The sequence below is a fragment of the Lissotriton vulgaris genome, chromosome 4_1, assembly GCF_964263255.1.
Source record: "Lissotriton vulgaris chromosome 4_1, aLisVul1.2, whole genome shotgun sequence".
Classification (NCBI taxonomy): Eukaryota; Metazoa; Chordata; class Amphibia; order Caudata; family Salamandridae; genus Lissotriton; species Lissotriton vulgaris.
Window position 1 is genome coordinate 308,993,932 of NC_141691.1, and position 24,077 is coordinate 309,018,008.

Consider the following 24,077-nt stretch of genomic DNA (forward strand, 5'->3'; position numbering starts at 1 on the left):
TCTTGCCTTCTGGAACTTTTAATTGGGCTCCACGTGGCAGCAGCTTAACTAAATACTTTTGTGCAGGGATTTTTTCCCCCTTGCAATTCAGAAGGGAAGGTGTTTTTCCCCTACCACCTAACAAACTCTCCTTCATTTTCCTTAATAATAAGGCACTCTCATCAATCCTCATAAAAACTATACAGTGTTTAGCTTTAACGAGCTGCAGTACGGTGCCACTGAAGGCAAAGCTCAAACACAGATTGAAGTGGTAGAGATACCTGGACTGGCAGAAAGGCTTCAAGTTGTGCCGCTATACTGCAGATGTTACAACAAAGTGCTGGCAACACTGCTTCTGCCATTTCTGAAACATGTGCAGCCCCATCAAAAACAGGAACCCAAGAGTGAAAGTGTAGGCATTTCATAGAGCATTCATAAATTCACATAAGAGAAATTGTTCCAGGCTTCCATTATGTGTGACAAATTAAACAAGATGGTTTGGGTTTCTGCTTGCTAAAGGAGCGTGATCCTGCGAACGATGGACTGGCACTGTGAAGGGTATCTGTGGTTACAGGGGCACGAAAGTAGGATACAGAGCTACAACAAATGTGTAACACACTTGGACTGATGATGTTCAGTGGTCTTGTTCTACAAGTTACTTACTGTTGGAAATGGGATCCCTGGCTGGCCAGGGCTTGCACCAAAGTCCTTCAGAGACCACCACTCCCAAGCCAGGGCAAGGGGGTCACACGCCAAGACAACCCCTGCTCACCCTCTAGGTAACGTGGCGCGAGCAGCAAGGCCTATCTCGGAGGCTATGTGTAAAGCATTTGCGCAAGCACCCACCAGCATTAACCTCCAGGGCCCCCCACAAAAGGAACTCCACACAAGGTATATAGGAAAATAGTCTTTGTATTAAAAGAACACATTAGATAGGAACACACATTTGACAAGGTGCCAGAGGCACGGGCTGAACTTATAGGGGACTATGTACAGGACAGGGCCAGGGGGGCCACTGCCAGGAATATGCACTTGGTGCAATTGGCATTAGAACATATAACAACTGGGAGCTTCATAGAACTAGTACTAGAACTCACTCTAACCAGAAGCAACATCCATGGGACTTCGGATATTCAGGAGGGAAGGAATGACAAGGTACATAACACATCAGAGGCACCTTCAGAGGTGCCACACATAAGAACTCTCAGGAAATCACATTAACATTAACTCACACCTTCAACGGGCCATCTGGCCTCTATGAGACTAGGACGCCCCAAAGTCTCAATGTCAGGACAGGCTGCAGGTAGCCAACAAATGAATCTAAACGTGGCAGCTGCCCACGAAGTGCAGGGCAGCTGTAGAGGATAGTGAGGAGGGGGATAACGTTGGAGCCTCACAGGCTCGACTCCATTAGGCAGAAAGGTGGAGCCTTTATAGCTCGAGAACCACCAGGCCACTCTTAAGCCTCTCTGACTCATGGATAACCAGGGGAGGTTGGGGGGAGTCCCTCTCGGGGGACTCTTGGTGAAGCACTGCCCAACTAAGCCTCTCGGGCTCTTAAGAACAAGGACTGGCTCTTGAGCCTCTCCGGGCTCGATCACGAAGATGCGGGGACCGAGCCTCGCAGGCTCGTCAGGGCAAAGGTAGGCGGAATCCCTCTCTGGGGACTCGATATCACAGGGGGCCCCCCGGGCCTCTGGCCACACAAGCGATTCACTGGAGGGGAGGGGCGGGCACCGGCAATGTGCCCCGACACCCCCTCCCCTTCTCTGCACTTACCGGTTCGGGCGCACCGGTCTCCTCTGTTCCGCCGGCCTCCTCTCACTCTCTGGGGTGACCAGCAATGACTCCTGCAGACGCGGTCGCTTCTCCCTGCCTCCCTGCCTCTTGGTATCGTAGCGCTAGCACTGCTGCCAAAATCGACCCTGTGCTTTACTCGCACTGACTTAGAATTTATTTGCCTGCTTAATTTGTACCTCTTGGTATCGTAGCGCTAGCACTGCTGCCAAAATCGACCCTGTGCTTTGCTCGCACTGACTTAGAATTTATTTGCCTGCTTATATTTGTACCTGCTCAGCTGCTGTAGCGCTCATTGCGCATCGTGCCCCAATCTCGTCCTGTTTGCCTATTGTTGTTTGCTGCCATTTTGTGTTGTGCCTCCAGCCCGTCCCCCCCGCTCCCGCCTCCCAGCGGCCCCTCCCACGCTCCGCCCCCTCCACTCTCCTTTTATGACATATGCCTTTCCGCACAGCATTCACGCGCAGCGGTCGCGCCCCAGTCGCGCCAATGGTAAGCCCGTCTACGCCCGTCCGCGCCCAGTGCCAGACCCCCTGGCCCCCGCAAAACGCACTCCTCCCGCATAACGTATGACGCCGCCACCCTCCTAGCCCTTAACCCCGGACGCACACCACAATGCTACGAGGCTGCCCCAGGACGTACCCACGGTCCCTTCACCTGCCACTCCTGCAAGTTCGCCTGCATCAAGACCCACACCAAATCCACTAACTCCAAACACAGCTCCGACTCTAACCACCTGAAGTGCATCCTGCTGAACACCCACTCGGTCCACAGACACGCCACTGAACTCTGGGACCTACTCGACACTGCTTCACCGGACATCGCCTTCCTTACAGAAACCTGGATGAACGCATTATCAACACCCGACATCGCCATAGCCATCTCGGACGCTTACAAGATTATCCGTAAAGACCGCACCAACCAAACAGGAGGAGGCTTCGCCATCGTCCATAAGAACACCATCAGAATCACGACCAGCTTTGACGATAACCTTGCAACCGCCGAACACCTCCACTTCTAGATCCACACTGACCCCAGGACCACACTTAGAGGCACCCTCATTCACAGGCCACCAGGAACCCGTAAACAATTCGGCGAAGACATCACTGACTTTATCAGGCCCACATGCCCTCTCCTCCAAGAACTACATTCTACTGGGAGACCTCAACTTCCACCTGGAAAAGAAAAACGACAGCAACACCACCACCCTTCTGGCCAACCTCAAGCTCAAACAACTTGTTGACACCCCCACCCATGTAGCCGGACATACGCTCGACCCAATCTTCACCTCCAGCAAACACATCTCCTTCGATCGCACCACAGCTCTTCATTGGACGGACCATAGTTGTGTTCACTTCAGCTACGAAACTACCTCGACCCACAACCCCCCACAACCTATTCCGCGAAGAAACTGGAACAAAATCACCACCGACCAACTCCTCACATCGCTCAACCAAAACCCTCCCGCCCTCTCATCGGACCCAAACCAAGCTGCCACCAAACTCAAACAATGGATCACTCACAGCGTTGAAGAATTAGCACCCTTGAAAAACCACCAAACCAAACAGGGTAGCAAAAAGGCCCCCTGGTTCAACGATGACCTTAAGAAATCCAAGAAACTATGCCGTACTCTTGAGAAAACATGGAAAAAAAACCAACCACTGACAACCTGACCACCTTCAAGACAGCCACCCGCAAACACCACCAATTGATCCGATCCACCAAGAAATCAGTATATAAGGATCGACTCGAAAACAACGCCCATAACAGCAAGGAAGTATTCAACATCGTCAAAGAATTTACCAACCCCACCGCAGCCTCAAACGACATTACTCCCTTCCAAGAGACCTCTGCGATTCGTTATCCTCCTTCTTCTACAACAAAATCCCCGACATACATAACAGCTTTGAGAACATCTCCAAAGAACAGTCCACTCCACCCACCTCCAAACCTAAACCGCCCTTTAACAACCTTAGCGCCTGGAACCCAATCACCACTGAAGACACCATCCGCCTAATGAACTCCATCCATTCAGGTTCGCCAACTGACCCTTGTCCCTACAACATCTTCAACAAAGCAGACTCCATCATCGCACCCCATCTCCGTGATGTCATCAACTGCTCCTTCAACTCCGCTACCTTCCCAGAAAGCTGGAAACACGCCGAACTCAGCGCCCTCTTGAAGAAACCTACAGCAGACCCCACTGAACTTAAGAACTACCGCCCCATCTCCCTCCTCCTATTCCCTGCCAAAGTCATCGAGAAAGCCGTCAATAGCTAGCTCGCCGCCTTCCTTGAATCCAACAACTCCCTCGACACCTCACAGTCTGGCTTTCGAGCCAAACACCGCACCGAAACTGCCCTCATTGCAGCGACAGACGACATTCGAACCCTACTGGACAACGGAGAAACAGTTGCCCTCATCCTACTCGACCTCTCCGCCGCCTTCGACACAGTCTGTCATAGCACCCTCATACAACGCCTCAGCAACATCGGCATACAAGGAAAAGCCTTGGACTGGATCATCTCATTCCTCGCCGGGAGAACCCAGAGAGTCCAACTTCCCCCATTCAAATCAGAGGCCACCGAAGTCATCTGCGGAGTACAACAAGGATCATCACTCAGCCCCACCCTCATTAACGTTTACATGAGTCCACTCGCATCCATCGCGCGACAACACAACCTTAACATCATCTCTTACGCTGACGACACCCAGCTGATCCTTTCCCTCACCAAAGACCCTAACACCGCCAAAACCAATCTTCACGAAGGCATGAAAGAAGTAGCCGAATGGATGAAAAACAGCCGCCTAAAACTTAACTCAGACAAAACGGAAGTCCTCATCCTAGGATCCTCCCCCTCTGCCTAGGACGACTCATGGTGGCCATCGGCCCTGGGCACAGCTCCCATACCCACAGACCACGCACGTAACCTATGCTTCATCCTAGACTCCTCCCTCTCGATGACCAGACAAGTCAACGCCGTCTCATCCTCTTGCTTCAACGTACTTCGTATGCTCAAAAAAATCTTCCATTGGATCCCCTCCGAGACAAGAAAGACTGTCACCCACGCACTGGTCACTAGCCGACTGGACTATGGAAACACCCTCTACGCCGGAATCACAGCCAAATTACAGAAAAAACTCCAACGTATCGAAAACGCATCAGCCAGACTCAAATTGGACATCCCTCGCCAAGATCACATTACCGGTCACCTGAAAGACCTCCACTGGCTTCCCGTCAACAAGAGAATAACGTTCCGTCTCCTCACCCACGCACACAAGGCCCTCTACAAACTAGGACCCGAATGCCTCAACACACGACTGTCCTTCTACACACCCACCTGCCAACTAAGATCCTCCAATCAAGCCCTCGCCGCAGTTCCGCGCATCCATAGATCCACCATGGGAGGAAGATCCTTCTCCTACTTGGCGGCCAAGACCTGGAATTCTCTCCCCACTCACCTCCGCCTTACACAGAACCACATTCCCTTCAGAAAAGAACTTAAAACCTGGCTATTCGATAAATAATGCACCCCCTCCCACAAGCGCCTTGAGACCCTCTGGGTGAGTAGTGCGCTATACAAATTCCTGAACTTGAACTTGGGGCTCTCCCTACTCTCGGGAGCCCCAGGGGGGGGGGGGGTCGGCGGCATATCGGGGCAACGCAGGAGCGCGGAGTAGGCTCCCGCCCCTACCTGCTTCTTCCTGCTCGTCGGGGCCGAACTTCAGAGTCCTCGGGCTGGCAGCCAATCACGGCGTGGCCCGGGGACAGTGTCACTGGAGAATCCCGGGCCCGCAGCCAATCACGGCACGGCCCCGGGGAAAGGCATCATCCAAAGTCCCGGGCCGGCAGCCAATCACAGCGCGGCCCGGGGGACACACCACGATGGGTCCCGGGCCGGAGTGGGTGAACTCAGGGGGATAACGAGGGGTAGGCGCCCTCGAAACTACGGCAATTAAGGGGATAAGCGAGGTAGGCACTCGCTGGGGGCTCGGGGTCCTTCACGAGCACGGGGCAAATGCCGGGTGGGCACCGGCTTGACGAAATAAAGCGCTCCCAGCGCTGGTAACAGGAATGAAGCGCTCCCAAGCGCTAGGGGGCACAGGAAACAGCAAAGTCCATAAGGAGTCCAGGACCCCAGGTGGAGCACAGCAGCTCCTAGGAAGGAAAGTCCATCAGATGTCCAGGAGCAGGGCAGGGCCCAGGGAGGCAAGCCTTACCCTGAGCCCAAGCAGCAGCACGCCCCTGGTAGATTCAAGTTGGGAACAAGAACATTTTCAGAGTGTCACAGCACCCTTTTTATACACAACATCCTTTGTCTTAAGGGGCATGCAGGGAGAGGAACCAGCTAGAACGGGTTATGGGGGATTCTTTTCACTGGCCAGGCTAGGGACATCAGACACACCCCAGGGGGTGGAGCCAGCATTGTGTGGGTAGAACCCAGCCTCATTCAGGACCCTCAAACCAGACAGTCAATATACAAGCAGGCCCAGGCTCACTCCTACCCTCACATCAGCATGCTAAACACTCCATTCACCACCGGGGCAGATCCTCCCAGACTCTTGGAGCCAGGCTCACCAGCCCGCCTCAGCCAATCACACGCCAGACACAAATTACACACATATGCCAACTTGTAAAAGTGTGGCTTCTATACTAGACACAATCATACCGCATATACCATTGCGCAGCATTCACTCTCACGAGTTCGCACATACCAGACTCGACCCTGCACACCCCATGCATCAGGAACTACCAGGGACACATACATTCCCCATGCATTCCTATGGGAGGGCAGGCCTCTCTCACTACACGCACTCAGAGTGGGAATCACCATCCCCATGTTAAATATAACAAGCAAAAACTTCTGGGGTGGACCTGCCAGAAGGGCCAAGTCCAACACTTACTTAACATCGTAACGTTTTTCTGGTAGAGACAAACTGTAGATTTCTCGCCTTTTTGAATTCTTCCCCAAGAGTCAGGCTGGTTCTCAAAAAAAAAATTAGCATTACTCCTTGGGGCTAGAAAGTGGCACCAATGGCTGTGAAATGCGCAGGAGATATAAAGGGACCACCGATGTGCGCTTACATTAGTTGCTTTCTTAACACAGCCACAGAAACAGAGCCAAGAAATTTGCCAGTGATCAGCGTGCAGGCTCCTCATTGGGATCTTTTGTGTGAAGAGACCAGTTCACATAGCAGGAAGGTAGGAGACTGTTATGCTCTGCTTATTTTTTTATGTTTATACCAGTTCACCTGGCTCCTAGCTGCTCAGCCAGTGTCAGTGTCCTGAGTGTAATGTTGGTGGTGTTGTGTGACAGTTGAAGATGGGCTGAGCAGCAGGCAGGCTGCTCCTGGTGGGGCTGTTGTATATGGACTATCGGCTGGCTGTGCATGGACTACCATGCTGACGTACATGAATACCAACCTGCAACCAGGACTAATAAAGAAACTACTAAGATACAACTTGGCTACGTCTGTTAAGATACAACAAATCTTTGGCAACGACCAGTAGACAAACCTATGCGTGCTACTGGCTTTACAGAAGTTGTCTCTGGACTGGACATTAATAATCCAAGGTAATTTACAGAAACTAAGAAACAAGGCTCAAGGATGAAGTACCAGGCCTGCCAGCCCCACCAGTGTCCTTCAGACCGGACGGCCCCAACCTGTGTGTACTTCATTTACTTAAAGGTCTATCATATCAACCTGTAGGAGTACTGGAACTCACAGCTATATTAACTAAGGAATAATCTCCACCGCAGTGTGTGCATGCAGATTTGAGGCAACTGGTTTTGGTGGTGTTTAGAAGATTACAAGTTTTACAACTGTGGAGTGTACAAGCTGCATAGTCTTCTAAATGTGTGTGCTGGAAGGGAGATTGCTGCACACTGTGTCTTTGTGCCTTTTACAATGAACTTGACAGAGTTGGATCTGAGGAACATCTTACTTTTTTACATTAATTCTGCTGAAAAGTATAGTGGCATGTTGCACTATGCTGTCTTTTCTGAGTGTTTTTCCACTGCTGGGAAATGCATAGAATTTTAAATGGAACCTAGTCGCGGTACCAGCCCAGGAGCGGGACTGTTGCAGTGAGAACATTTCAGTAACATCTACTTTCAAGGCTTTGGAAAAACAGCCCAGAGACCGGCGGCATCTGTGGGACTTTCGCGGTGAGGCAATTCTTGTGTTACATTTTGTCTTATCACTTGCGGCTGCCCCCCACCTCCCTCCCCCTCGGCAGTTTAACCGCTGTGGTGGGGATTTAAAACAGAGGCACGATCTGTCCGCAGAGCGCACAGGTTTACCTGCTTTACGGGGTCGAGTGGATGTGCTGCATGGCATTCTGTGAGGACACTGTTGTTAGGCGGAAAATCATGCTGTTTTCTGACGGTATCAAGCACGGAACCACCTTGTGCCATCCAGAGCAGTTTCGTCTACATGCCGCCAACTTCACACTTCGGGAAGTATGAAGAAATACTAATTTGGAATTTGTGGCTGTCTTTTGGGTGGAAAGAGCAACGGAGCAGTTTGCTTTGCCACAAGCTGTAAAGTTACACTATTCACTCTCCCCACAGAAGACAAGATGCTGGGAACTGAGGGTAACTGTATTTATTTATATTCATTCATTTGCAGGAGAGCGCCGGGCGTCTGGTGCTCTCGGGGTTTAATTGCCGACTCGCGCTAAATCAGAGCAATCCAAAATGGCCGAATCACGCGCTACGTCATTACGTAGCGCGCAACCACTAGAGCGCAACTCTACATATCTCCCCCTTTTTATACTAACCATGAAACACACAGTCTATACATATGTCGGCTAATTTTCTTCTCTCAGTTCATAGTCCCGATATCTTGTGGGTCTCACTATCACTCTGCCCCCCCCCCGTGTCAGTCTTACCGGGGTGGAGGTCACTTCACTGGGACTGTTCTTTGCTGGGCTCACTGCTCTATCTTCTTGTGCGCCCGGCCTTTCTCTCCTAGGAGTCTCCCTCTCTTCTCTTAGACATACATCTGCCATTGGGACCTCACTGCCCCCTTGCTCTTCACTCTGTCCTCCTGTTATCATGCTCCCTTCTCCTTCCAGGCACACTATGTCATTCTCCGGTGATCACGGGTCCATCGTTGTTTGCTCTCTATCTTCAGGGAACCATTGTAGGATCTTGTTACACCGGGACATGCGATCTTGGGACCACACGTTCCCGTCGCTGAGCAATGCTGCCCTGTCACACACGTCCTTTACTTGTAGGGGTCGACTGTATTTGCTGTCACCTTTTTTCTGAAGTACCGCCAATTTGACTCTGACCCATTCTCCTTTCTCTAGGGATGTTCTTTCTCCTATTGTAATGTTCAGTATATATTGTTTGGGATTTTTCCAGATTGTGCTGCAACACCGCAGGGGACCATTTGTTGGTTGCAGTCTTTTCCTTTCATGCCAGGTTGTCTTTGGTGAAGGTATCTCTACCCATTAAAATCTGGAAGGGGCTGTACCCCGTGCTTGTAGGGGTGATGGGGTAGGCCCATATCATATTTTGGACTTCCTTTTCCCAGTCCTTGCCCATCGTGATGGCCGCCTGGATGGAACCCATTAGGACCCTGTTGAAGCTTTCCACTTGCCCGTTTCCGGCAGGGTGGTATATGGAAGTGTGCCTGGGTTTGATGCCATTCCTCTCCATATACTTGTGCCATTTCTCAGAGGTAAACTGGGGACCATTGCCACTTAGGATCGCTCTTGGTATGCCTTCCCTGAGAAAAGTTGAAGTGAGGAATCTAAGTATTGTTTCTGTGTCCATTTCTTCTTGCACGTGTACTTCAGGCCATTTCGAGTATCTGTCCACTATGACAAATCGATATTTCGGGATGTCCAGGGTGTCTAATATGGGCCCCAGTATGTCTATGGATAACTCCTCCCGGGGTTTCTCGGGTTGATGAATTTCCCTAAGGCTGGCCTCAAAGGTGTCATCGTCTTGTCAGCTCGCTGGCACTGGTCACACTTTCTCACATGTCTCTCAGTTTGTATGTCCATCCCCGGCCACCAGTATCCCTGCTTGGCCCTCATTTTGGTTTTCACGATCCCTAGGTGTCCTTCATGTAGTATCGCCAACAAGGGCGGTACCAACGACGTTGGGGGAACGACTTTGTCTCCTCGGTACATGAAGGAACCTTTGTCGTCCAGGGACAATTCTTTTCGTACTTCATAAAATTTCTTGAGGGGTGTTCGCAGATGTTTCATTTCTGGCCATCCTCTGATGATGTATTCCTTTACTTATTAGATGTGCGTGTACTGACTGCGGGGCGAGGCGTTTGCTCGAGAGAATATTTGGAGTGGCTGAGAACCTCTGGGCTGTTTCCTTGCCCAATGTACAGTGTGTGGAATGAATTACCAGCGGTCTGTTCATGCTGCACAAGTAAAGCACATGCGCGTGGTGAGGAGTTCGACCCGTGTGGCTACACCGAGCGTGAGGAGCATCTGGCTACTTCAGGCAAGCGCTTAAGACTAATGGATAATTGACTGTGTCTAAATTGCAGTTAAAAAAATGGGTATTTGAGTATTTTCCCAAAGGATGCGATGCCATTCTTTTAAATTTGTCTCACGTCAAGGTTATGGTTGGACATCAAACTGACACAACCATGTTCTATTGATGGCGTTTGTGGTTAGGGGTTGGAGGTGCCAATCCGGATCCAGGCATGGATCCTTTGGGGCCCTCTGTTGCAGGAACCGCTGGCATCGAAGACCCAGGGCCCCCAGCTGAGTCCACGGGCCCGAGGGCGCGCCTGCAAAGTCAAGCTGCCCAAAGATGCTGTGAAGCGCTTTGTAAAAAGCTCAAAGCTGGGCAGGGGATGCTCCGGGAAAAGGAGGGAAGCAGTGAGTCGTACCAGAAGCAGACTCCGAAGGCAGAGCCAGAGAGAGACACGTCAGCCGATAGACGGGGCGAAGGCAAAGAGCTACGGTGCTTCTTTGCCTTCTTTTTGTTCTTCAACTTACCCGAGGACGAAGACTTGGAAGACAAATGGTGATGGTGATGGTGACTCTGCGACCGTTCCCAAGACCTTCCTCACGACCGGAAACTCGAGCAGTGCAGAGACGACTGTCGAGCCTCCGGAAGCTTTCAGGACCGCTGCTGCAAAGACTTCGGGTTCATGGCCCGACAGTCGGACCACAAATGGGTTGTGGTTGCGCTCCAGGCACCAAAGGCACACAAGGTGCAGATCTGTGACAGACATCAGCTTGTGACAGGAGTCACAAGGCTTGAATCCGGTTCAGCGAAGGAACATCCCTCGTGCACCAGGAGCTGAAGGCGCGAAGAAGGCGTCGACAAAAAGCTAAAAAGTGTCAGTCGAAAACTAAGGGGCAAGCTCTCTCCAGATCTGTGCTAGGCTGGGGCGGAAAAATAAAGAACTGACATCAGTGCGCAGGGGCACCATCTAAATAGACGCTGCAACATCATCCAAGCGAACACGACGCTGACGACGGAAGCGGAGGCAACCAACGCCACCTACCAACGTGCAGGTGTACTGCTAAAGAAAAAATATCCGGATACAGTCTGATGCCTGCGGGTAATTCTAAAGGTAAGGAAGTTAGAACTACAGTCTCTTTCAGATCAGTTTGTTGAGCAATCTCTAATCTGCACACCCTGATCTATTTTGTGCTAATACTTCAGTGCTAGCAGAAAGTGAAGAGTCAACTGGTTTATTAACCTTGTTAACACAGTTTTTTCAATATATCTTGAGGGAACATTCCACTCTTAATATTAAACAGGTCCCTTTTTCCATAAAATACCATTGTACTGATTGCTTCACATTGACAAATTTCTCCTCAAACACGTTTACCCAATCTTCATCCACATTCAACATACACACATTGTTGTGCTGCACACAGTTCTAGATTCATGCCCAAATTTCTTTGGTCACAAGAACCTAAAAAGTGTTCTCCATTAGTCAAAAAGAGCACCTTCCCCTAAACTGTCCTCTTAAAAGTAGTCGAAAATCACCATAAATGGTGACCCTTAATCAGCAGGCACCTCGAAGACGACTATTTCAACTGAAATGTCATACTTAGAGGATCACATGGGCCTTCACCAATTCCTTAAAAACATTTTTGTTTTACATGCTTAACTGGTTTTGGTACTGGTTCTGCTAATTTCACACTGCTTTTTAGTACTTTAATTTTAAATGACTGACTCTTGTTGACTACACAACTACTTTCAAGAACAGATATAGTATTCCCTGCACAACCACTGCCTTGTACCTAACCAGCTTAAAATCAGCTAGCACCCTCTCAATAAATTCATAGTGTTCGATACTTTTAGCAATGTCAGTGCCCTTGTTTTCTTTTAAATCATCAGTAGTGGTGTTCCATTTCTTTATTTAAAAAAACAAGTATTTGATCGCTAATATATACGTTAGCAATATCCCCAAATTCACAGGTGGCATCTATTACTGTGAGAACCGCAATGCACATTTCCTACATTTCAATGGTTTAGGTACCCACTTATACCAGGTGTAGACTGTGCTTTGTTCTAATTCTATTTTGGGTTAATTTATAAAAAAGAATCTTTTTCGGCTTCCATCCACCTTTGTAAACTCGGTAGGAGAATTGTCAGGAGGCAGATGATCACAAGTGTATTGGCCCTTGATATCTGGAAAGTTCAGTAGCAAATTTTTGCCAGTCCGCAGGAAATAGCCTTCAGACACAAGTAATACAAAATAAGTATTGAACAATTTGTACTATCTCCTCCATTTGCTGTAGGGCTTGCAAGGACTAGGTAGTAAAAAGCAGGGACTGATTACCACTTTCCGCAAAAAAACGGAAGAGAAACTTTGTAAGGGGGGCACTGTCAATTTGTATCAGGAGCAAAGTACAGCGCACAAACAGCGCACAAATGTACATCAAACATAACAAATGGTGCAAATGGCAAGTACTCCACAATGACCGAGGAGTACAGCTCTGAAATCTTAAGAATACCTTCCTAGGCTGACTGAAACAGGTAACGTCATATGCAATAAAGTATGTTTTCAATGAGCCTGAGAAGCACGTCACATGCGTGCTGAGTACTTGTAAATTATGGGCGGTATCTCAGCAATGCACATCAATGAGAAATGGCACTTGTGCAACCAGCATTCCTGAATGGGGACTGTCTCCTGAAAGCTGCTGAAATTTATTTATTTATTTATTTATTTTTGGTATTTATAAAGCGCAGCATATACCCTTGGGCGTCTTGGCGCTGATAAAACCAGTTATTTGTGATAATTGAAATGAGAATGGAGCACTTATTGGTTAAAAAGCCACGTTTTTAGAAGCTTGCGGAATTGGAAGAGGGAGGAACTCTCCCTGATGTTTAGAGGTAACGTGTTCCAGAGCTTTGGGGCTGCGACCAAAAAGCGACGGTCGCCCCAGGAGGCTGTTTTAGTGCGAGGAACGACCAGTAGACTGAGAGAAGTTGAGCGTAGAACTCTGCTGGGTTTGTAGCGTTGTAGCTGTTCCTTCAGAAAGTGTGGGCCTTGGTTGTTAAGTGCCTTGAATACAATACAGAGGGACTTGAAATGAATTCTGTTCCGAATGGTGAGCCAGTGATACTCCTTTATACTTTTGGATATAGATTCGTATTTAGTTTTGCCAGAGAGCAGACGTGCTGCTGCGTTCTGGATTGTCTGTAATTTGGATACTACTCTGGATTGGGCATTGAGGAAGAGACCGTTGCAATAATCCAGAGCAGAAAGGACAAGAGCGGTGACCAATGTCTTGATGGCTGATTCCGGTAGAAAAGGCTGTATTTTCCTAATCATCTTCAATTTTAAGTGTGCTGCAGAGACTGTTTTATTGGCATGATGCATAAAATGAAGACCTTCATCGAAGATGATACCAAGGTTCCTGACTTTGGCAGTGGGGGTGGGAGGAGTGCCGAAGGTATCTGGCCACCAGCTTGATGGCCAGGTTGGTTGAAGGGGTCCAAAAATGAGCACCTCAGTTTTTTCTGAGTTTAATTTAAGGCAGTTGGTAGCCATCCAATCTCCTATGTCTACAAGTCCTTTCTTGAATTTTTCTGCCACTAGTTCTCCGTCCCCTTTGATAGCCAGAACCAGTTGGGTATCATCGGCGTAGGAGGTTAGGCTCATCCTGTGTGCTTTGATGGTTTTTGCAAGTTCCGACACGTAAATGTTAAAAAGTGTCGGACTCAGGGATGAGCCTTGGGGTACTCCACAAGGGGATGAGAGTTGGGCCGATTGATAGGGTCCTAGGACAACAGCCTGCGTTCTTTTGGCTAGGAAGGAAGCAATTAGGTCTTTGGCAGTGTGGCAGATGCCAAATCCCTCGACACGGTCAACCAAGATGGTGTGGTGGACCGTGTCGAAGGCTACTGAAAGATCCAGCATTACCAAAATGGCTGTTCCCCCCTGATCCCTAATCACCCTGATGTCATCGGCAGCCTTAATCAAGGCTGTCTCTGTCCCATGGTATTTCCGAAACCCAAATTGCATGTCATCCAAGAGATGGTGGTTTTCAATAAATTCAGAAATCTGAATGTTCATGGCTTTTTCGATCACCTTTGCCACGAATGGGAGACTTGCAATGGGTCGGTAGTTTTTTAGCTCATTTTTATCCAGGGAAGGTTTTTTTAACAGGGGTTTAAGTAGGGTGTTTTTTAGAGGATCTGGGTAAGTGCCTGAAAGAAGAGTGGAATTGCAGACCTGAGTGAGTAATGGTATAATAATGTCCATTACCGGCCGGAGTACTGAGAGTGGGCAGGGGTCCAAGGCTGATCCTGATTTAATGGAGGACAGTATGGTTGTTATTTGGTCTGTTGTGACCGGTTGGAAGCTGGAAAACATGTTGACTGGAGAAGGAGTGGGAAGGTTAACTGTCCTGGAAAGTGAGTTTGCAGAGAAAGCCTGATAGATGTCATCAACTTTCGTAAAGAAAAAGGAGGCTAAGGAGTCACATAGACGTTGCGATGGAGGGGGAGTAAGATCCGGGGCATTCCCTGATAGCGATTTGGTTATTTGGTACAATTGTCTACTGGAATTTTTAGCTTTTTGGATCTGGTTGGTATAGTAATCTTTTTTAGCTTTGGTAATCATCGCTTTATAGAGTGTCAGGGATTTCTGCCACAGAGGTGGTAGCAGCTAGGCATAGGCGTTAAATTCCGTTCCGCTGTTTTCGCGGAATTTCTGCGTGTTCACTGAGATTTTTTACCGTTTCGCAGAGATTTGCGTAACGCGATTACGCAAATTCCACCCACCCCTAGTAGCAGCCACGGACACCATGGACACAACAAGAGCGGAATACAGTTGAGGGACTTCGGACCAAAAAGACATCTCCCATCGGTAGCGTATTGGGAAAAACCGGGAACACTAATATAGGTTTGAAGTCCTTTAACCAGAGCATGCTCACAACAATCTGACCGGACAGCAGCAGACGGCAGAATCAAGGAATATACGAACATGATAGAAATACAGAAAGAAATTACGTATATCAGAAGCATTTTAATGCGATTAACTCCTATACAGACTGCAATGCCACAGTGAGCTGGTACATTGATTTTTACAATTGCTGTGTAATAATGGCTGCTCGATTTTAAGAACTTTTTGCTCTAATAAAAGGATTTGGAAACTAAAAAGTAGAAATCTTCAATTACACAACTGCTCAACAAGCACTTTTGCAATAGTCTAAACAAAATATTTCCTTCAAAGGGACTCATGGTCAACACTTATAAATACATCGAGCTTTAGCATTGTTAAAATTGTTGAGGAAATAATACAATAAGACTATTTTACTAAATGATTGGCTATTAAAACAGACTTACCATATGCTGTTCAGAATGAAAAACAGCTGAATAAAAATGCATCCAAAGGGTAAGATGCCCCCCATGAGGATACCCGGCAGCGGCTTTGTGAAAAAGGACTGCGTTGGAACTTGACGAGGAATCTGGTTTGTACGAACGGGATGTTCAACAGGCTGAAAAAGAGACAGCTTGTGAGCCTTGTACAATGAAAGGAAACACAGCTGAGCATTCTAGGGCATGTTTTAATGTGCACAGTATATAATACCACTATACTTGTGAATTCTCAGAATTGCACAAAGTTGCTTTGAGATCTCCATTTTAAACCGTTGCAGTTTGAACTTCTAAAGAAATTAAGACGAGTTATGTAAAACAAATGTGCAAATCATAACTAATAGCGCATAAAATGAACTTTTAACATAATTGAATGCAGAGAGAGAAAGAAACACACGCACATTTGATCTCGGATATAAGAAAGCTGCCCAAATATTTTCCTTTTCGACCGTTTTAATGGTTTTGATACACAAATAAAATCACAGTAAACAATTTGAGTGCTTCACTTAGTACTGCATTATTATACACGATCATCAAATCTAACCAGATATACTGGATAACAAACGAATTACGACTGAGCTACAAAAAAGATGCAGGTTCTTGCAGTATTATTAACCCTAGGCCGGAGCTTCCTAATTTCACGGATGGTGGCTCTAGACAGATTCAGGGTGCTCTAAGACCGGAACCAGACTCACAAATTCAGCCAAAGAGCAGCCGGACCCGAGAGCTCAGGTAAACACGTGGCTGCCACTGGCTAACGAATCTTAAGGACCTGCGATGGTTTCTACATATAGACTACACTTGTAGGTGCATCTTGGAAGTCAGAATTCACCTTCGGACATTGTGGTGTACCCATGAATTGGCTTCAGCAAATCTTTCTTTGGTATGTGACTCCTCATGTTTCTGATATTTTACACTGTGGCAGCAAGATGAACACCAATGTATTTTTTTAAACCTGCAAGTGGCCACTTTATTTAAAAGAATGCTCTTTGCAATGATAAATTATGAATTGCAACAGATGACAAAACGCGATTAAGCAATAATTTAAGATACACTACAGGACTGATTTTGTGATAATACAGATGCATCTTGGGACTTGGAGTAATGCGGTTTGGCCATGTGACGAAGACGAAATGTATTTAATACGCTTGTGTCTTGTGAGTGAATACCTCTTTTCCTGTGATCAAGGCGTGAAAGCCGAAACGCGTCGGAGAGACTCTTGCAGCCACGGTAGAAGCAAAATTAAACGCCGTAGCTCTTTACACCAGGATATACATGTGTGTCTCCCTGACAGAACACATAATTCTGTTAATGTATTTATGCTCTACTCTTGTGCCAATAATTGACACCTATTTTGAATTTGTTAGTCCTAAGGCCCAATTAAAAACATGAACAGTTGCGCATTCGTCAACCTTTCATTCTAATGCTGACTACTTTTTCAATTGGATTAAAATGCTGCATAGCACAAATAAACTGAGGACCTATTGCATTTTTATACAACTACAGATTGACTCCTCTCCTAAAACATGATATTAAATCCTTATTACTTGTATTACCATATCAGTTTAGTTCATTAAATAGAAGTACTGTGAAACTCAGAATAACGTGTGAGCACCTGAGCACTGTACCTGATGTGCGTGCATAATTTATTTAAAGAGAGAATATCAATATGGTGTTTGGCACTCCTTAAGTGATATCATTAAACAGTGGTTTTAATCTGTATAGGTCGATTGTAGGTTTCAGGGTGCCACTGGGTGGACTCCTCGTGGCCTCGGGGGAACCAAATTGGTAGCAAAATGAAATGCAGTGTTGAACCAAACGACTCTGTGCCCTTGCTGGCACTCCTGTGGAGACGTAGTCTCTTGTGTTTGTATTCCGTATCAAGGCATGAAAGATTACTATCTATTGAAGTTCATCAAATCATTTATTCAATAAAGTTAATTCCAGATTAATCTCATCGGAATATAATCCAAATAGTAGTATCAAATGATCAATGGTACATCTTTAACAAATCATTCGATTATGCAAGGTGTGTCCCAATGCATTTCGGGACTCATGCACAATCTGCAAATAAAGTACAAAGTATTCAGGAGTGGGAAACATTACCTCAAACAACAAAAACAATGCTGGTATACATATCAGTAAATATATGGTGAAAACAGGGGGGCGTTATGTATAAAGAATGACAATGGTAGAAATAGTACAATGGTGATCGATTTTAAGGGAGTTGGTTCGTGTTTCCTTATGCTAAAAATGCTCTGTCCAGAAAATAGTGCTCGTGTCATACGCTGTCCGAGATGGTAACAAAAATGTGCACACAATTACTGTGCCGCCGGTGTGGATTAGTTAAGAACAGATGGACTACAACAACCACATGCAAATAAGGGTGAAAATTCGGTGACCTGCCGAGTAATGGCGCTTACCGGTGGGAAAGATGCGGGTCGCGTGTGTCAAAGCGATCGTGTCGGCGTGTGGGTCTGCTCACCGCGATGTCGTTTAAAGAGATTAGAGTGCATGGAAAGGGAACTACGGAAGTGTCGGCCATGTTGGAACTAGAAAACACTACCGTAAGTTAAAGTGCCAAATGTTCAAATTCGTGACAAAACCGCGTAGCGGTTCAAAACAAGGGTGCAATGTGTGTCCTCTGAAAACGTGTGTAACTGTAAATTAAAAATGAGACACGTGGTCAGCGTGCAGGAAAACAACTGACTTACTGGAATCGGCGTGTAGCGGCCAGGTTGAGGTGCTAATAAAGTTCAAGATAGAACAAGCATTTGCAATGCAATAGGTCTCGCATTAGGAAAGTTTGAGCTATTAGTATTGTAAATGACACTTTTTTTATTTATGTGTTAGTTTTGAAAATAGCGAAATTAATGCACAAGTTACTACTTGTGTAACGATATATCTGTAAGAGACATTAGTTAGTGATAGATTCATTACCTTAGAATATCCCCAGGCGTCAGACTGGATCCGGAAATTTTTGCGGAGCAGTACCCTAGCGCGTCGCCAGGCGTCGTCTGCGGCTCCGCGTCACTCGTCGGCGTCATGATGATGTCGTCCGAGTACTTAGACGCCGCCTCCGCGTGCTGATGTCAGTTCTTACACACAGCTTTTCCAAGCCAGAAACACAGAGCCCTGCCAAAAACCAACACTGATGCCATTGAAACTAGGGCCCTGAAAGGGAATGACCTTAACCCTAGATATCGGTTCACAGAACGGGGAGGATGGGTGGGTCTGTAAGGAATCTATCACTAACTAATGTCTCTTACAGATATATTGTTACACAAGTAGTAACTTGTGCATCTGAAAGAGACACGTTAGTGATAGATTCCTTACCTTAGAACAGATACCCCAGCAATACCAACCCCGGTGGTGGGTCTGCGAACCAATAATCACACCAGAAAGTCCTGGAGGACGGAACGGCCAAAGAAGCCATCCCTACGGACTTGACTGTCCAGGCAGTAGTGTTTCGCGAACGTGTGCAGCGAGGCCCACGTAGCTGCCTGACAAAATGTCCTGCAAGGGGACTCCTCGGCCCAGGGCTGTAGTAGTCGCCGTGGCCCGAGTGGAATGGGCCCTCAGCCCAACAGGAGGTTCCTTTTTAGCCAAAGAGTAGCACGCTTGGATGCACAACACGATCCACCGAGAGATGGTAAGTTTGTGCACCGCCGTCCTTTCTTAGCGCCCACGTAACCAACAAAGAGTTGGTCATCCACTCGAAACTGGTGTGTGTGATCTAGATAGTAAGAGAGCGCACGTTTTGGGTCCAGACGGTGGAGCCTCTCTTCCTCTTTCGAGGGATGCGGAGGCCGAAAGAAGGTGGGCAACGTGATGGACTGCCCGATGTGGAAGGCTGTGACTACCTTGGGCAGGAAAGAGGGTTTTGTCCGCAACACAACCTTGTCCGGATGGACAAAAAGGAAAGGAGGTTTAGAGGATAGAGCCTGGAGCGCACTCACTTTCCTGGCAGAGGGGATGGCAACCAGGAAAGCAGTCTTCAGAGTAAGAAGGCGGATAGGACAGTTGTGAAGTGGCTCAAAGGGAGCACACATTTGAAAAGTAAGAACCAGGTTCAAGTCCCACTGAGGCATCACGAAGGGAACAGGTGGAAACGTGTGTGTGATGCCTTTCAGAAAACGATTTACAATAGGGGACTTGAACAAAGATGGTTGATCAGGCAGCCTTAGGAAGGCTGAAGGGCAGAAAGATAGCCCTTGATAGTGCCCAGAGCAGAGCCCTGCTGGGCAAGAGAAAGAAGGAAGAGAAGAACCTCAGAAAAAAGGGCAGAGAGAGGATCCATAGCCTTTGCTGTGCACCATGCCACAAATCTGTTCCACCTGCAGGCGTATACCAACTTTGTGGAGGCACGCCTGAATGCCAGATTGAAGTTACAGACTTCAGGAGGCAAGTCAAATGGCCTCAACTGTCGCCGCTCAATCTCCAAGCATGGAGGTGGAGACTGGACAGGCTCGGGGGGAGGACTGTCCCCTGCTGCTGCGACAGAAGGTCCTCCTGAAGAGGCAGACGAACCGGAGGATCGACTGACATACTGAGTAGCTCGGGATACCAGTACCTTCGTGCCCAGTCCGGAGCCACAAGGATGACTTGGGCCCGGTCGCGCTTGATCTTCTTCAGCACTCTGGGCAGAAGTGGTATAGGCGGAAAGGCGTACAACAGACTGCAACTCCACTCGTGATGAAAAGCGCCTTCGAGCGAGTGCCTCCTTGGAAATTCCAATGCGCAGAACTGATGACATTGCGCGTTCTCTTCTGTTGCGAATAGATCTAACCAAGGCTCTCCCCACTGCAGAAAGATACCTTGCGCAACGTCCGAGTTCAGACGCCATTCGTGATCCTTCATGCACCGGCGGCTGAGTTCGTCCGCCCTGGCGTTCAGAGAACCTGCCAGGTGTTTAACCACCAGGGACACAGCCTGATGTTCCAGCCATTGCCAAAGGCGCAGAGCCTCCCGGCGAGGGAATGGAGAGGGATCTGCCGCTGACCCAATCCCGGTCCGTGAGCCACCAGTGCAGCTGTCTCACAGTGCCCTCAGAGATCAGGACATGGTCGGACAGGTTGCCATGATCCTGGGCCCACTAAAACTTCAGGTCCCACTGCCGAGCCCACATCCGCCACCGGGCGTGATGCACCAGAAGGATGCAGGAGGCCATCAGCCCCAGAAGCCGCAGCGTCAACCTGACCGAGACTCGGGATAAAGGCTGAAAGATCGGAATCAGAGCCTGTAAATCCCGAACCCGCTGTTCGGGTGGATAAACCTGAAACTGCGCCGAGTCGAGAACCGCTCCGATGAAGAGGAGCTTCTGAGAGGGGCACAGGTGTGACTTCGGCATATTGATGGAAACCCCAGCTGGTGCAGGAGGTTTGCCGTAGTCTGGAGGTGGCTGACGACTGTCTGGGGCGAGCCCGCCTTCAACAACCAGTCTTCGAGGTAGGGGAAGACTGAAACCCCTAACCTGCGCAGATGAGCTGCGACCACCGCCATCACTTCCGTGAACACCCGTGGGGCGCTAGTAAGGCCGAAGGGGAGCAGGGTAAACTGAAAGTCCTCGTGGCCTACCGTGAACCGCAGGTAGCGCCGGTGGGCCGGCAGGACGGGGATGTGGAAATAAGCGTCCTGCAAGTCCAACGCTATCATCTAGTCTCCTGGGTCCAGGGCAGCGAAGACCTGAGCCAGAGTCAGCATTTTGAACTTCTCCTTCCGGAGGATTCCGTTGACGTTCCGTAGGTCCAAGATTGGGCGTAGGCCCCCTTTGCCCTTCTTGGGTACCAGAAAGTAGTGGGAGTAACAACCACACTCTACTTCTGGCCCAGGAACGCGTTCAATGGCCCCCCTGGCCAAAAGGGCCGTAACTTCCTCCTGCAGAAGTCGCAAATGATCCCCCGATACGCGGTGGTATTGCGGTGGCATGGCTTGAGGGGTCGTCTCGAAGGGGAAGGAGTAGTCCCTTCGGGCGATTTGCAGCACCCACCTGTCCGATGTGACAGTGCACCAGTGGGAGTGGTGTTGGCGAACCCTGCCCCCCACTGGCGTCACATGGGCCTGAAAGCACGGACTAGGAGGGTTTTGAGGCAGATGCTGCGGGGGAAGGTGTGGACTGGCCTCGCCGTTGTCCCCCACTGCCTCCACGGCGATTTCCACGGCCGCCACCGCATTGGATGTTAGTCTGCGGTGCGTGGCTGGCAGCATGTGTGGGGGCACCCCTTCCTTGGCCACGAAAGAAGCGAAAGGCACCCGTTTGCTGGTGCGGGACCGAGAGGCCCGAATGACTTGGCCGTAGCCCTGGAGTCCCTAAAGTGCTCAAGCGCATGGTCTGCCTTGTCGCCAAACAGGCGACGGCCATCAAACGGCATGTCCATGAGTGTATTCTGGACATCGGCCGAAAAGTTGGTGGACCTCAACCAGGCGTGGCGACGAATCGCCACCGTCGTTGCCATCGCTCTGCCTAGTGAGTCGATGGTATCCAGCCCACACCGGATATAATATTTTGCTGCATCCCAGCCTTCCACAAGGGCCTGGCCGAGTTTTGCCCGTACCTCCAACGGACACTCTGGCAGCAATTCCGGGACCGTGTCCCACAGAGAGTGGGTTTAGCGGCCCAAGAGGCATGCGGTGTTGGAAGACCGCAGTCCCAGACTAAGGGAGGAGAAGACCTTTTTGCCATACTGCTCATACCTCTTGGATTCCCTGTCCGGCGGAGCCGACGGGAATGCGGTCTGGGAATTCGAAGCCTGGATGACCAGGCTCTCGGGGTGGGATGGGTGGACAGGAAACATGGGTCGCCCGGGGCCGGGTGGTGGCGTCTGGCCACGTTCCTATCTACGGGCGAACCCGTAGCGGGAATGGACCAAGTGCCCAAAAGAACGTCGGTCAAGGCCTCATTAAACGGCAGCAGAGGCTCGGCCGAGCTTGCTGCGGTTTAAGGACCTCAGTGAGGAGGTAAGTCCTCACGGCCGCGACAGGGAGCTCAAGGCCCAAGGCCTTGGCCGCCCACATCAACACCACACTGTATATTGCCCCCTCCTCCGTAGCCACGGTAGGAAGCGAGACAAAGCCAGTGTCTGGCGAGGTGTGCAGACCACTGGCATCCCCAAGTCCACCTGTCCAGTCCTCATGAGACTGACACTCTCGTGTCAGAGGGTCCTCAGACCCCTCCCAATACTCCTCATCACCCATCTCCTGATAATCAGGGTTGTCAAACGATGGGGCCGGTTCATAGAAGTGAAACTCCCCATGCAGCGTCGAAAGCGGCGCCCAGCGGTGCCGTTCCAAAGCTGGAACCGGATTGAGGGATGCATCGGGGACGGCGCCGCCCGAGGACGGCGCCGGAGGTGACACCTGAGGGACCGAAGCGGATCCAGAAGGGCCCTGCGGCACCGGGCCTGAAGGCGCCGGCGGCATCGGGGTCGAAGCACTAGTCGGGACTGAAGACCCCGACCCGCTAGGGCCTGTAGACGGGTCCGCTGGACCCGAAGGCGCCGCGGAGCCCGTCGGAGAAGCGAGGGACCTCATGGCCATGAGGAAGCGCTCGATCTCCTTCGGCGTCACGTTCTGCCCAGGGACCGGAGGGTGTGGGGCAGGCCGCGACGCCCGCGACTCCGACGGAGCCACGTGGGCGGCGTCACCCGAACCGCCCGGCCGCGCCGCACGAGCATCGGTGGGAGTTGGAAGAGCGATGACATCTCTTCGACTTCTTGTGCTTACCTGACGACGACTTCGACCCGGAGGAGTGGTGTCTACTCTCGGAGCTGTGATGGCTCCTACCCCGCGACCTGTCACTCAACATCCGTTGGCACCGGGACCTCTCGCGGCGCGGAGCCGACTGCCGGAGTTCGAGTCGCTTGCGGGACCGCTCCCGCCTAGCTTTCGAAGTCAGGGCCCGGCAGTCGGAGCAGGCCTTTTCGTCGTGGTCGACGCCGAGACAATGGAGACACCGACGGTGAGGGTCGGTGACCGACTTCAGTTGGTCGCAATCCTCACAAGGTTTGAAACCTGGCATCCCTATCAGCACCGTCCGAGGTGCAAGACGCAAGAAAAATGATCAAAAGGGATCAAAAAAGGGTTAGTCAAAAAGTGACTAAAGTACTGCTTTTTCCAGGTCTGCGCTTGCTGACGCGGAAAAAAGAAGAAGAACTGACGTCAGCACGCGAAGGCGGCGTCTAAGTACTCAGACGACGTCATCACGGCGCCCACGACGCAGACGACGGCCGCGGAGCCGCAGACGACGCCTACCGACTCGCAAGGGTACTGCTACACATAAATTTCCGGATCCAGTCTGACGCCTGGGGATATTCTAAGGTAAGGAATCTATCACTAACGTGTCTCTTTCAGATAGCTTTGTTATTTACAATGCCAATAGTTTTAACTTTCGCAAATGTGACACCTATAGCATTTGTAATGCAATATGTGTTGTATTTACGGGACTTAGATGTATTGATATTACAAATAACAATG

The 24,077-nt window shown here is 49.5% G+C and overlaps 1 protein-coding gene across 1 annotated transcript in view; it reads right to left on the minus strand.

The window, feature by feature from the left end:
- Window positions 1-24,077, minus strand: part of LOC147718680 (transmembrane 9 superfamily member 2-like) — a 1,534,671-nt gene that overhangs the window by 275,853 nt on the left and 1,234,741 nt on the right. The window contains exon 14 of the mRNA XM_086918630.1: window positions 15,576-15,727. Coding sequence (XP_086774756.1) covers window positions 15,576-15,727 — 152 coding nt within the window. The remainder of the gene's footprint in view (window positions 1-15,575; window positions 15,728-24,077) is intronic.